Genomic DNA, 14,824 nt, shown 5'->3' on the forward strand with positions numbered 1-14,824 from the left:
ATTCAGTTATGGATTAACGATTATTATTTGTTAAAATTTCAAAATTCTAAAAGTATAAAAACTTAGAATGATTTTAGTGGAGATTAGTATTTGAATTTAACCGAGGATCGGGATTAAAATTGCCCAATTCGAAAAATACAAAGACAAAAATTAATCAAATAAAAATATAAAATTAAATTCACAACTTTTGCAAAGTATGTCTCTAACTCTACCATTTCATCCAAAGCGAAATTTAATTTTATATCAATTTTTTAATACATAAATGTCTAGTTTCTTATATTTTAAATATAATTATTTTTTTTGTCATAAATATAAATATATTACGACCCGGGGGGGGGGGGTAAGCTGTGTTGACCGTTGATCGATCATTATTTCTTAGAGATTTATGGTTTGGATCATGGCAAGCCAAAAACCGCCTCAAATTTTAACAAAGATGCTAAAAGAAATAGAACAAAGCTGTAATAAAGCTATAAATGATTGATGCATAGAACGTAAACACTCTTTACTAAATGTGTTCCTTAAAAGAAAAGATTACAAACTCACTCCAAACCTAAGACCCAATAAATTTTCCTCAAATACATTATCGGATCGAATAAGTAACAACTGAATTCGTGCACGAACTTGGCCTTCGGTTACCTTTTTTCAGTATCCATTGGAAGGTCGGAATACTGTATAGCCATTGATGCCGCATGCCAGATTAGAATAATCTTGGTTGTAGTATGGGTAACTGTCAACATCTGTATTCCTCATCCCGAGTAAAGATGGATCAGAAGAAGGCGTTAGCCACTGGGTTGGGACCAATCCATCAATTTGTCCATTGGCGTAAGGTAGGGGGTTAGCATGTGGAATAAATTCCCTCGGGGTATCGAAATGGTTGTCCGAGGAAGTACTGTAACCTTGTCGGAATCCATCATCATGGAAACTGCGTGCTCGGTCAAACCTGCATGCACCATTCGAGGATCCCATCTCACCCGACATGCCCAAATTGGAAGGAAAAGAAAATTGCCGGTGAAATAAATGTGAACAGTTGCCAAGAGAACGGAACCCTGTTCCTACCCTAACTGCTCTCCCAACATTGTTTTCTTCATCAAGCAAGTCGTTGATTATATCAAGGTGCGGAAACTCATCTGCCAATACACCTTGGGAATGATATCCAGATGTACATGCTGGAAGCTCAGCAAAGACGTGTTCCTGGGTTGCATTACGTTCGGACTTGTACAGGTCAAGATTTTGGATCTCACTAAGCAATGAAGGATCAGAGTGCGTACTTCTACTTCCATCCCTTCGAGAACTCTCCAACCATTGAGGTGCACTTGGCAAGGTATCTCTAGTTACCATGCCAAATGGAAAGCCCGACTGGACAGAATTTGGCTCTATCCTATCGGGGCTATGGGGTATATAAACCGGTGCAGATACCAAGGCAGGTGGTTGTGAGTATGCTGGCAGCGAATTCACTCCTGAGCTACGGGAGTTGGGATCAGTGAAACCAGCTGAGCTAGAAGAAACATGGTTACCCATTATTGCATTTCTGTAGGACTGAGGAACATAACTAGTAGCTGGTGACGGGTCAGGACCTAAACGGCCAGCTGCACTAACTGAACGAGCAAGAAAAGGAGTAGTTTGAACCGTAGAAACAAGAGTTGTTGGCCTAGGACCAGGAACTAGAGGAGCACTTGAGGGCCTTGACATGACAGGTACTTGTGAGGCCATTAGTTTTTCGGTTGGTTTTGGAGCTGCAGCCTTCTGAATCTCGGATTTTGATATACCGGCCATTTGAAATGATGTACTTGAAGATGCAGGTTGATCACTCTGTTGCAAGCTGTTTGTCGTTGCCTTCCTAACTGGCATAGAATCCAAATTGCCAGCACTCCTGTACTCTGACTTGAACTGCACAGTAGGTGACAGATTTCTCGGAAGGCCACTAGGAGAGGATGGCATAGCAGCCGTCTTCTCTTTAGGTCTTTCTAAATCAACTTCTTCCTATTACATTGAGAAGATATAACAATCATATGCAACTGTAGAAGTAACAAATGAAAACAGAAAAAATTAAGAGCTTAATGAGATGGAACCTTTTTAACAGAATCCAGCTCAACCCACTTTGTCTGATCCGGCAAGGAGGAAACAGTAGCTACAGAATCGGATTCACCAGCCTTGCTACTTTCAGAAACATCATTGCTCTCCCCCGCATCTAGTCTAGGACAAGAAGGCCGACTATTAGTTTCGACAGTCCAACCACTGCCATCGGTTGATGTGTTCCTTCGCTGGTCCTTTCCTCTACAAAATTGAAGAGCCGTATGAGATAAAATACATTGTCTTCGCATCCAGACACATGGAAGAAACCTAAGCAACACTTTACCGGTTTGGTGATCTTTTATTTTGGTTGTTTGAAAATGAGTTCCCTTTGTAGTGCCCATTCATTACCACTGATCGTACTGAATCTGTTGAACACGTTGATGAACTATCATCCATTATAAATGTGCTCCTTCTATCGGCTACTCCATTCCGTACACATGATAGACCATTTATGCCACTACTACTGGCTTCTGTGGGAGGATGAATTTCCGATGTATCTGTATCCCAGTTGACAGGACTAGCATCTCTGTCTTCTGAATCGGGCTGAAGAACTTCAGTGGCACCGTCCACCGAGTCAGAAACATCAGAAACATCACCCAGCACATCAGGCTTTTCAGGCACATGCTGCAACTCCACCATTATAGGGACTTCCTTTACATGATCCAGGTGGCTTTCTGGTTGCTTCTCCTCTACTGCTACAATAACCTTCTCCCTCCCTTTATCTTTGCTTTTACGATTATTCCGCTTTTGCTTAGCCTACAAAAGGAGAAAATATGTCGCATTCAGGAGGAAAAAAGTCTGTGCCATCTACTCACTTAATTCTTTCAACACGGAAGTAAAGCAGATATACTTGAAATTGCTTCCAAAAACTAAATTAGGGGATCTTTCTGGTAAACACCATGAAAGAAATTTCGGAAAATGCAAACCTTACTTCATTTTCTTGCACTCGGGTGGCCCAAGGAGAGTGTTCATTCTAATATTTAGAAGGCCTAACATGCCCAAAACAAAGGGTTATACCTGTTTTTTCTTTGCTTTTTTCTCCTTTTCAGATGCTCCTCGTTTAGTCTTCTGCTCACTTTCAGCCAGCCATGCAGCTTCTTCACGAATGAGTTCTTCTTGCCTCTGCAAAGCAACAGCTTCCTGGTAGGCAACTTCTATCTTGTTGCTGAATATAAACAAAAAATTAGAGCATATAGATGCAAATAAGGAAATATCATTCATTACTATCCTAGGGAGATTTGCAGCATAGAAGTTTGGAACACTACTGAAAATTAAGAATATGGTTTATTCCAACAAGCTGACCAAAAATGTGTATTTAAACGAATCCAAAGCCACGACTAACTGCATTACAACCTAATTATGTCCACATAATCCACCAGAAAATAAGATAATGTCCCATGTGTCACTGAGAACTTAAGTTTACTAAGACATTGACCTATACAAGACATAGTGTGCTTGTGCAATCACAACTTCGGATAAGAAGATATAGGCATGCCTTGTTAACAAAGTGCACGATCCCAAGTCACAATTAAGGAAAAAGGTAAATTGATTTTGCAAGGAAACTGCATGCTAAACTAAATTTTGAAGGGAAAGCAAATACATTTACAGTCAGCAATAAGAAAATTCTATGGACAAGTGGAGTAACTTCTCAAAACTAAACAAATTCGTCATAAAAGAAAAAAAAAATCAATTAAAATTTGCATTTTTAAAACAGAAGAAAATGTCTAGCAAAATGCAGGAGTCAGTGAACAATTTAAGTTACATAGCAACTCTTATCAAATAGTTACCCTCCATATGTTTTTTTTAAACTGTCGGCGCAAGAAAAATGTTAAGGTACTTTGAAAGAAAATTCACACATAATAACAACCTACATTCCCCTTTCCTTCCTGATTTCCATGGAGCAACCTATTTAATGGTTAATGCTACATGCTCCCTTGAAACCATACTTGATTGGACAAACACAAAATTATTAGTCATGAGTCCTATATTTATACTTGCATAAAAACACAAGGACATATAATACCGTTAACAGTATTTACATATAAGTAATGGAAAATATCAACAAGCTATTTTTTGTTAAAAAGTATGGAACCTGAATATATGAGCAAGAACAAATATTTCTACTGTCCTGCGACCCAATTCTGTAAGATGCCTTTCATCACGCTCAATTGAATCCTTGTTGAAATCATCTCCAGAATTCCCATCCTACACTAAATGAAAAGCTTTGCTGAGCAAGGAAAAAGCTGAAACACCATTTTAAATATATATATATATATACACACAAATTCATGTTGAGAGTAAAGGTTCTATTCTTTGTTGTTGTAAAAAACAATAATAAATGGCCCAGGGTTGGAATTGTCTTTCTCAGAAAAGCATGTCGGAACAATGCAGTAGCTTTCAGAGAAGAGATAAACACCACGGAGAATTCATGCATTTGAAAGAGAAGTAGAGAATTGTACTAAATATTTTTCTCTTGTTAAGAAATTTCAAAAATGGGATTACAAACTACTCTATATTAGTTTGAACCGAATGTTCACTCATTATAACCTACCATCAATATTCAGAAACTTACCTTTGTTCGGTTCTGAGGACCTTTCTCATCTTTCGGAGGTAATGGTTCCAAAGCAGCCCTTTCTAAAAGTAGCAGCACATCATCCACTAATACAAACATATCTTTCTCCACATGAACAATCGGAGCTGGCATTTCTTCAGTATCCAATAATTTTGACTTTGCTTTCTTGCCCTTGCCCTGTCCTTCGAGAGCCTTCAACCCACTATAGAGTGAATCCATTACCAAAGTAGATGTAACTTCCTTCTCTATAAAAAAGTGCTTCACAACTACTTTCAAAATCATATCTTTTTTCTCCCTGGACATTCGGCGCCTGGAATTTTGGTCAATCCCCGACCAGAAAGTACAAAAACTGCAACAATTTCAAACAAATAGATTGAGAGAAAAAGGCAACAAAAGGATAAATGTGATGACCAAACAAAATCACCAAACATAAAATCATTTACCTTGACCACTTAGCTTTGTCTTCTATGAACTTCCCTAGATTGCTTCGTCTATCATCCAAAAAACGACGACAAATTTGCTCTACATTTGTCAAATATACCCTAACAAGTTCTCTTCTATACTGACAATCAAGGCAACGAAAAGGCCGGTCTGCTTTCTCCCTACAGATTCAAAATGAAATATTTAATTTGCTCATCCATATGGAAAAAATATTAAAAGGAAGAAACACTAAATCAGATGTACACAAGTTAACACCAGAAATCAACTTGGCAGCAACATACCAAGGCTATATTTTCAGAATGAGGAAACAACTCCATGCAAGGAACCTTCTTAAACTATACTGACCGATTACTAAGCCAGCTTCTTCGTCAAAGATATAATACAATGGCAGAGTAAAACAATTATCAACCAAAAGTTTCACCCGAGTCTTATACTTTCTGAAAACTGGGATTGCAAAAAAGTTGTGTTGATAAGCACGAAGAATGACATTCAAATTCTACATTTAAGTTGCTACTCGTAAACAGCAGAAGGAAATTGGAAGTACTTACTTATCTACAAAGGCTATGCAATAAAATAATGAAGATCAGCATGAAGGAGTACTTATCTAAGAATTGAATGAAACGCCACATGCAGAGGTTTGTTTATCAATAAATTACTGAATACCTGATAACTTGAACTTGAGCTTTTATTATTAGTGTGTCAGATTCTATAAATCCATCATAAACTTTTGAGAGCTCCATAAACTTTTTCCACCCCCAGTCATGCTCTTTCTTCCAGAATCGATGTAAAGTATCTGCAATCCACAGCAAGTTATTCAGAGATCATAATCTCTGTTATCCCTACTTAAACTATATCTGAGCCAACCAACCTGAATATTTTGATTTCTTTGGATCTTTATTCACAACAGCTATTGTAAACTGTGCAAAATGACTCCAACCTGTCTCAGGAATATAGCGATGGACCACATAATTTCAATAACATATTACAGGAATGATAATATATCAAATATAAGATTCACTGACATCTGACAAATATCAAACCTGGAAGAAGTTTGTCATGATTAGCAACACAGAGAAACAATGAGAGATGATTGCAGACATCACAGCCTTGTGGATAAATTAAAATGTACCTATCAACCATGGCAAATAGCTGAAGTCAAAACTAAGGAATTTCCCCTGATACAAAGCCATGTGTGTCTTTTCCTCCAAGAATATGAACTATGAAATTTAAAAGATCTATTATTTTCTACAAACAAATATATCCAAATGTAATTCCACAATGACATGAAAGAACAGGAATTCCAGAATGACAAATTATGAATTTGAAAAAGCAAAGAAGAAATTAATAGCCAATAACATATAAGCCCATACCACTTGTAGCCACCGACTTCAAACGCATTACTGCGAAGTTCTCTTTTGTTTATCTGCGAAAATTTCTCAATCTTCCATGTATACTTCCCATATAATTCAGAAGGTTTTGGCCCTATAAATAAGTAAATTCAGTTTATTAAGTTTTATCATAAAAATAGGAAGAATAGCAAAAACATATTCCAAACTCTTCATACTTAAAATGGCAATATCAAAAAAGAAGTGGTTGAGAAAACGTCTTAACAAGTATTCCCTAGCCAGCTTAATTTCTGCTTTTAGTACACTCAGATGGTTCAAAACAAGTATCATCTATTAGCAACCTACATAATTCACCTCCCATTAAAAGAAGTAAACTCTTTAAAAAGTTATTATCATAAAAAAGGGAAGAATAACAAAAATATATTCCAAACAGTTCAGACTTAAAATGGCAATAAAAAAAAGTACCGGTTGAGAAAACTTCTTGATAAGTATTCCGTAACCAGATTAATTTGCACTCAAATAGTTTAGAACAAACACCGTCTATTAGCAAGTTAGCCTATTCAACACTTGTGTTCTATAATCTACCATCCATCAATGAGATAGATAGGAAAACAACAATAAACAAGTCGAAACCATCTATGCTAAAATTAATCTCCAGAAAACTGTGGCTCCACTTAACATGCTTCAATAACTTAGTCCAACAATACTAACTACGATTATAAGTAATTTCTAGACATCAGAGACCACTCAGTCGCATTCCAAAATGCAGTCAATTATAACTATGATTATAAGTAATTTCTAGACATCAGAGACCCCTCAGTTGCATTCCAAAATGCAATCAGTTATAACTACGATTTTAAGTAATTTCTAGACATCAGAGACCATCAATCACATTACAAAGGTCAAACAGCAACAACACAATAGACTCACTAAAATTGAATGCAAGCCAATTGTCTTATCTTGCCACTACATGTTTTTGATCACTCATTGTCTTGGACATTATAATGGAAAAATTCACCCTAAAGCTCGGATCAACTTTGTAATGGTTGTCAATAAACAAACAGCATAACAAAACAAGTTTAAAAGAACAAAGAGCACTCAACCAAAAATGAAAGGGATCTAAAGGCATACCACCATCATTGCCATCATCAGAGTCCCAGTAAAGCAGCGAGGTTGAAGGTGTTCCATTTTCTACCTGCTCAGAAGACTGCCATTCAGCCAACGCTTCCCCTGTTTGGCAATGCTGCCCGCTTGAAATCCCTTCAGCATACCTTCCTACACCACAGTCCTCACTTGCAATGCCGGCCATCTTCACGCTTCAAACTCCTTCTCATACACGCTTTCAGCTCCCCTTGCTACACAACAGAAAAACCAAGTTAAGAAACCACTGACACACCATTGCCATATGGGCATATGCATATACATTTTCAGCACAGAATCCAATACCCAATAGTAGAACTACAATTACATAAAAACTTCCACGGTCCTTTACGAATAAAATTACAAACATTATCACCCAAAAACCATACAAGCTTTCAAAGATAATCATTAATTTAATTAGTCGAATTCAGCTACTACAACCACTCAAAACGGAGAAAAAAAACGACCATTAAAATACAATAAAATCTTCATCAGAAAACATTAATAAAATCAAAACTCTACCTTAAAAAAGAATCAAACAGAAACTTATGACACAACTCACATAACACCCAAATTAACAAAATATCGAATTAAAACCCAATAGCAGGAATCGAAATCCAAGTTAAACCCCTAAATAGATAATAACGATCACTAGATTTAAAACCTAGATTAAAATCAAACCCTAACAAAACAAATTTGAAATAATAATAATAATAATAATAATAATAATAATAATAATAAAGGGCCTAATTAATTAAAGAAAAATCAATAAGACTCTGACTACATAGCATAGATCGAATGGAGATAACGAACCTGAAAATAAAAAGAGTCAACGGAGGGTATTTTTTTTCCTTTATTTTTTTGGGTTTCAAATGGGGGCTTTGGCAGCTCTCTTGAGATTCTAGAGAGAGAAAGAAAGAGAGACAAAGGAGAAAAAGGGGAAGCAGCAAAAGAGGAACAAGAAAACCCAGCAAAATTTTAATTTTCTTTTTTATAATAAAATTCTGTAAATTCAAAATTTTTTTCAATTTACTATTTATTCGTATATTTTGGAAGGTCAAAATATGTCACTACTATCTGTACTTTAGCAAAGTTTGACATTTAGTCCCTATATTTAAAATATACTTCAAATTAGTATACTCTTTGTATTAGTTTTTAGGTTTGAAAACGTAAGTCAGATTACAAACATTTTTGTTACATGTAATCAATGTATTTAATAAAATGGCTACAAGTGAGCAATAAATTTAACAAAAAAAAGTTGGTGTTATTGAAAAGAGAAAGACTAAAAGTAAATTAATCAAAATTTATATGTACAAAGAATATAGAAACTTGAATAGATTTTAATCATTTAAAAGTTCTAGTACAATTGTACACTCAAATCCTGAGCCGAAATAAGACCTAGAAAAATTGGAACAAATAAAAGAATTTTTATTTATGAAATTAAGAATTACAATCTTTAGATAAATTAATTGATTCTTTTCTTTGATGTAGTTTTAATCCAAATGTTGTCTAGATTTAATCTTGGATGGAAACATGTAGTTTCAAAGGCCATTGAGACTTGGAGATGTTTACTTTGAGAATTTAATTTGATATGTATTCAATAGTTTTCGAGGTTTGACCTCAAATTAATGAATTCTACTTTAAGGGTTATCAAGACTTATATCCAAAATGGGTTTGGATAGTCGCTTTCTTTAAATTATTTGAGATTGATCTAAGGATCATTTAGATTTGATCTTGGATCAATATTGTTCGCTTTAAAAGTTATTAGGATTTAATCGACAAACAAGTTTTATCCCATTAGATTTAAAAATGTAAGTAATAACAATTATTGAAAAATGACGACGGATTTAATAGAAGGAATTTAACAAAGTTATTGAAAAGCAAAGAAACTAATATATTTTAACCATTTAACGACTTTGAACATAAAAGTAGAATAATTAAATTTCAAATGTATAAATAATACAAAGACTTTGAACATATTTTAACCATTTAATGGTTCTAGTACAATTGTACACTCAAATTTCAAGTTGAAATAAGATTTGGATTTTTTCTTTACAACCCCCCAAAAAAAAAGATAGAAAGAAATAAGACCCTGAAAAATGGAATAAATAAAAGAAATTTTATTTATGAAATTTTAAGTTATAATATTTGGATAAATCATTTTATTATTCTTCTCAATAAAGCTTTGATCTAATGATCGTCTAAACTTGATCTTAGATAAATGTGGGTCGATTGGATAAATCATTTTATTTTTCTCCTTGATAAAGCTTTGATCTAATGATTGTCTAAACTTGATCTTAGATAAATGTGGGCCGATTGGATAAATCATTTTATTTTTCTCCTTGATAAAGCTTTGATCTAATGGTCGTATAAACTTGATATTGGATAGACGTGGGTTGATTAAAAGATTATCCATATTTGAAGGTGTTTGCTTGATAATTTAATTTAATTTAATAATATTTGTGAAATGGTACGTGATATCATTATTTTTAATAACTTTCGTCAAATACTGACAATTTGACATATTTATTAACAAGTGTTAAGTAGGCCATCGATGTTAAGCTTATACTAGTTTATTGGGGGCAGATTCCAACTTCCAAGTAACTGAAATAAAAGAAGGCAAATCTCTCTTATTCACTCGTGGAGAAAAGGCAAAGAATTCTCCAGTCGCTAATATCACCCTATCCAAGAAGTGCTCTTTAGGGTGGGCATGACCAATGACTAGAGCATTGCAAGTAAGCCATACCTTCCATAAGGTGAAAGTAAACAGTATATTTCAAGGGATTTTCGATTTGATTGCCCACAGTTTCGATGAAAGATTTGCAATGAGCTAATCCTTCCACTCAGTACCAGAAATGGAGGAGACTTGGGCAGTAGTGTGGATGTAACGCTAAAAGCTACATGTAGTTTAGCAATCATTGAATAGATGTTGTACATTTTATTGAGAGCTAAAACATAACAAACATAAATCCTCCAACTGGAAGTGTCTTGGCCGAGTGAAAGATTTTGTGGGAACGGCCTTAAACCCACATTTCCAAAGGAATATTTTCAATTTAGGAAGTACTCTAGACTTCCAAATATATTTCTACAGTTGTGAGTTTGATCTAGGGACAAATGCACTCATATCCAAAGCCAAAGAATATACACTCGTAAGTGTGAAACAACCATTGTTTGATGGTCCCTAGCATACAATGTCACACCCTTAGAGGAGGAACCAAATACTAGAGTGCAATTACTTTTCCGAATTGGTTGAACGTCCAATTACATTTCTCTCAATGAAGCGATCACTGGATGAATTTCATCATTGATCTTAATCTTGACCAATTATCTAATAAAGAATTAATCATCATCTAAGTGTATTAAGGATTCCTATGTTATTGAATAGAAATTAAGAAAATAAAAATATTAATTATTGAATTGAAATTTCAAATCATAAGCATAAAAATCTAATTTTTATTTATTAAAATACAAATATAAAATATAAACTTTTAACAGATATTTTACCGAAGAATATACAGAGGACAGCACAACCTCACATATTATACAAATAAAAACTAAAATATAATACCAAATACAATATAAATACGTAAATGTTTATAATAATATTAAACTTTATAAAATGAAAACATATATTTATTCTCATGGTTTTACGATTTTATTCCCCATTGTTATTTATATATTTTTATTGCTTTGAGTACTTGTATTGGATTGAAACGTCTAACAAAATTAATTATAAAAAAACTATTTATGTGTAATCAAAATGTTTAACAAAATCTAAATTGAGAGGTCAAAAATTATACGAATATCATCGAGTGACGAAGCTAGGGGTGGCAGGCTCGATCCCCTAAAATATTTCTAAACTTTTTATTTATTAAAAATAAATTAAACAGGGTGAGAAACAAAATCATAAAATAAAAAATATAAAAATATTTTGAAGGGTAAAAAGAGAAAACAAATTAAAGAAAAAGGATTTTTGGCCAAAAAATGTATAAATAAGGAGATTGTATTTACTATTTACTTACAAATATATATCTAGGGTTAGTTGTGAGATCTACTTTTCTATAATTTATTTTTCTGAGTTAATTGCAACAACATCCCTAAATTATGACTTTCATTTTAAATTGATCCTCATATTTTAAAGCATTTTAATTACATCTTCAAACTATTGAGGTTATATCAAATTTTGAGATTTCTGAAGCTTTTATAGAAGCTTTATTGAACACCATTTTTTTCTATTTTACTTTATTTTTAGTTTTTATTTTTAAAAGTTATGGAGTAACATTTTACCTTTCTTTAAATTTTCATTTTAAATTTTGTCACGTAAGATTTAATGTATCATTTAATAGTTTTAATAATTGAAGAGCCTAATTGATGTAACATTGATAGTTTAGGGATGTTATTAAAATATTTTAAAGTTTAGAGACCAAATTTTTATTTTTTAGTTCTCTTTGATTTTTTGGGCCAATTTTAGAGTTGGGCTTGAAAGAAGTAAAAGTGGGTTTGGGCATGTTTTGAATGGCCTTTTTAGCTTTGCCTTTGGGTTAATAATAACGGATTGCTCTATTCTTATTATTTTGTTACTTGCTCTATTATTTTTATTATGTTTTTATAGAGATAATTTTAGCATTTTGGTTAATTTTATTACATTTTATAATTGTTTCAGCTTAATTATATTATATTATATTATATTTGCTTGGTTCTAATTTTTACTTCCATTTTATTGTCATTTTTATTATTTCTAGATAATAATGACTTTATCGTCTGTAAAAATAAGATATATATTGAAAAAATTTGAGAGAGAATTAGTCTAATTCGTTGGAACAAATTTTTTAGCGAAAAGTGCATTTGGAATAGAGAGCAGATCGATGGAGTGGAACATGTTCGATGGAGCAGATTAAATTTTAATTTTGGTTTAATTTTCACATTTTACTAGTACTTTGTTATTTATGTGGTATAATTTTTCGTTAAATTATGTGTAAATTATTATATAATATTTTATTAAGTTAAAAGTAAACAAATTTAAATTATTTCCATTCAGATTAAAAAATCATACTTCTTGTGGAAAAGATGAAACCCTTTTCATGAGTATGCTTAATTTTTAGTCTAGGTGGGAATAATTTAAATTTATTTTTTAACCCAATAAAATGTCATGCCAGTAAGTTACATATTAGCTAATCGAAAGTTGTGTCACATAAATAATGGGATTAGTGGAATGTGAAAATTGAACAAAAATAAAGTCTGTTGTATACAAATGTACCAAATTAAGATTGATGTTTACATTAAAATTGTATTAAAGTTCATGTATAATTATGATATTTATCACATTATAAATGGACTAAACTTAAAACAATCAATACACTTAAATAATTTAAAGCTCTCACTTTCATGTCAAATGTAAATTCTAATAAATTACATTATAATAGTGTTTGGAAAGACACCTAATAATTGAATTTGGGTGTAATTGCGTGTAATTACACAATGTGACATATTTAGGTAACCATTGTAATTGATGGGTCCTACTGATTTGGGTATGATTGGAACACCTCAATTACACTTTCCAATTCTTAGGAGGGAGGGTGAGTATTGGAGTAATTACATAGATAATTACACCTAAGTCTAATTTTAATAAAATATTTTTTTATACAAATTCTAAAAAGTATTTTATAAGTATGAACACGTATGATTGTTTGGGATGGTTATGGAAATAAATTTTCTTATATTATAAAAATAATTTGTGTATTTTATAAAATTATAACAAAAATTATAAAATTTAAATCCTAAAATGTTTCTAAAGTTATGGCTAAAAATGTATTATAAAAAATAATTTACATGTTGTAAAAGTGTTATAATATATTTATTTGTAAAAGTTATGGCCAAGTATGGACATAACTTATTTATGTGTCCATGCTATATGTTATACAAAATAATATACTTATTCATAAAAAATGTTATACTTTCTTTTTATCATAACTTATTTATAAAAATATATTTTTTAAAGTTATAGGAAAAATATATTATTTATAAGGAGTGTTATGAAAGTTTTGAACAATTTATAAAAACCTTTTTTTATAAATATTATATTATTTTTACTTAATTTACATATTATAAAAAGGATTTAACCTAATTTTATAATTAAAGATATAGACTAGTTGGACTATGAAATCAAATATTATAAGGTCAATGTTAATTATGTAAATAAAGAAAAGTATCTTGCAACATATGTAGATATGAGACCGTTTGAGAGAATGGTGATAGACACAAGCACCATAGACAGCTCGTGAACTCTTTAATGTGAGACATTCAAAGCTTTAAAATATAGATGAGAAAACATTTGTTTTTCTAAAAAAAAACATTTCTCATATTAACAACATCACTTCAATATAGCATAAAATCAATGTTAATTAGATTATAGTAGCATATTGTATATTTCGTAATTTCAATAATAGGAGAACTAAGAAGGCCCATAATTTATAGAATACATGAAAGAAAAAGATCTTGATAATTTTAATAATGCATGTCCAAATTCATATGATGACGAACTCATCAATGATCGACATATGATGATAAGTAACATATGTTAAATATTAAAGAAAATAACCCAACAAATATGTATTAAAATAATTAAATAAAATTACATATAATATTTATTTATCCTGCTATTTTATTAATAATCATATTATCGATTAATTATAGAAATTATACTGATATATCTTAAAGATTTTGAAAGTGCTCAGGCACATAATGTTAATTAGATAAAGATTTTAAAAAAATCTAAAAGGGAAAGAAAATTTCATGAATTGCATGTTATTTTGTGGATGAAGTTTCAGTTCAGTGGCATAGTGAAAAAGATTGGATTGTTGTGTTGAGTAATAACTTTTGCTTGAGACGTATCGAAATTTTGTTTCCTATTTTGTATTGGAATGAGTTTAAGAGACGTATGGATCTCATCTTTGAATGTTACATGATGCTCACATTTAATTCATTAATGGTAAATCTTTAATGGAATGCAACTATTCTGAATGTCATAATCATAAATGTAATATTATAATAATTTGGTATATTAGAATCACATTAATTAAAATTTAAAAAATTATATTTATTAAAAATATAATAATAAATTTTAAAAAATATAACCACCAAAATTAGTTCAATGGATATTTCAATTTTTATCTATATAGGATACAGAAGCTGTGTTAGCAAAATCATTGTCATGTATTCTCTATTTATTTAAGTCTTGAGCTTGAATCATTTA

At 31.8% G+C, this 14,824-nt stretch overlaps 1 protein-coding gene across 1 annotated transcript; it reads right to left on the reverse strand.

The window, feature by feature from the left end:
• Positions 1-446: 446 nt before the first annotated feature.
• Positions 447-8,553, reverse strand: LOC105800590 (TNF receptor-associated factor homolog 1a). Its single transcript, XM_012631796.2, has 13 exons — positions 8,386-8,553; positions 7,564-7,787; positions 6,457-6,568; positions 6,127-6,215; positions 5,955-6,023; positions 5,750-5,879; positions 5,089-5,247; positions 4,646-4,994; positions 4,166-4,278; positions 3,091-3,238; positions 2,357-2,829; positions 2,070-2,274; positions 447-1,980 (listed from the first exon to the last, which is right to left on the reverse strand). Exons 2-13 carry the CDS (start codon positions 7,739-7,741, stop codon positions 643-645), a joined length of 3,363 nt encoding a protein of 1,120 aa, XP_012487250.1. The 5' UTR covers positions 7,742-7,787; positions 8,386-8,553; the 3' UTR covers positions 447-642.
• Between the last annotated feature and the right edge of the window lie 6,271 nt (positions 8,554-14,824).

The sequence above is a fragment of the Gossypium raimondii genome, chromosome 9, assembly GCF_025698545.1.
Source record: "Gossypium raimondii isolate GPD5lz chromosome 9, ASM2569854v1, whole genome shotgun sequence".
NCBI classification, from domain to species: Eukaryota; Viridiplantae; Streptophyta; class Magnoliopsida; order Malvales; family Malvaceae; genus Gossypium; species Gossypium raimondii.

Coding starts and splice junctions, on each gene's coding strand:
- LOC105800590 (XM_012631796.2), bottom strand. CDS start 7,741: ATGGCCGGCATTGCAAGTGAGGACTGTGGTGTAGGAAGGTATGCTGAA. Junction 6,024..6,126: donor TCATGACAAACTTCTTCCAG/GTTTGATATTTG, acceptor TTCCTGAGACAG/GTTGGAGTCATTTTGCACAG. Junction 3,239..4,165: donor GTTCTTGCTCATATATTCAG/GTTCCATACTTT, acceptor GTTTATATTCAG/CAACAAGATAGAAGTTGCCT.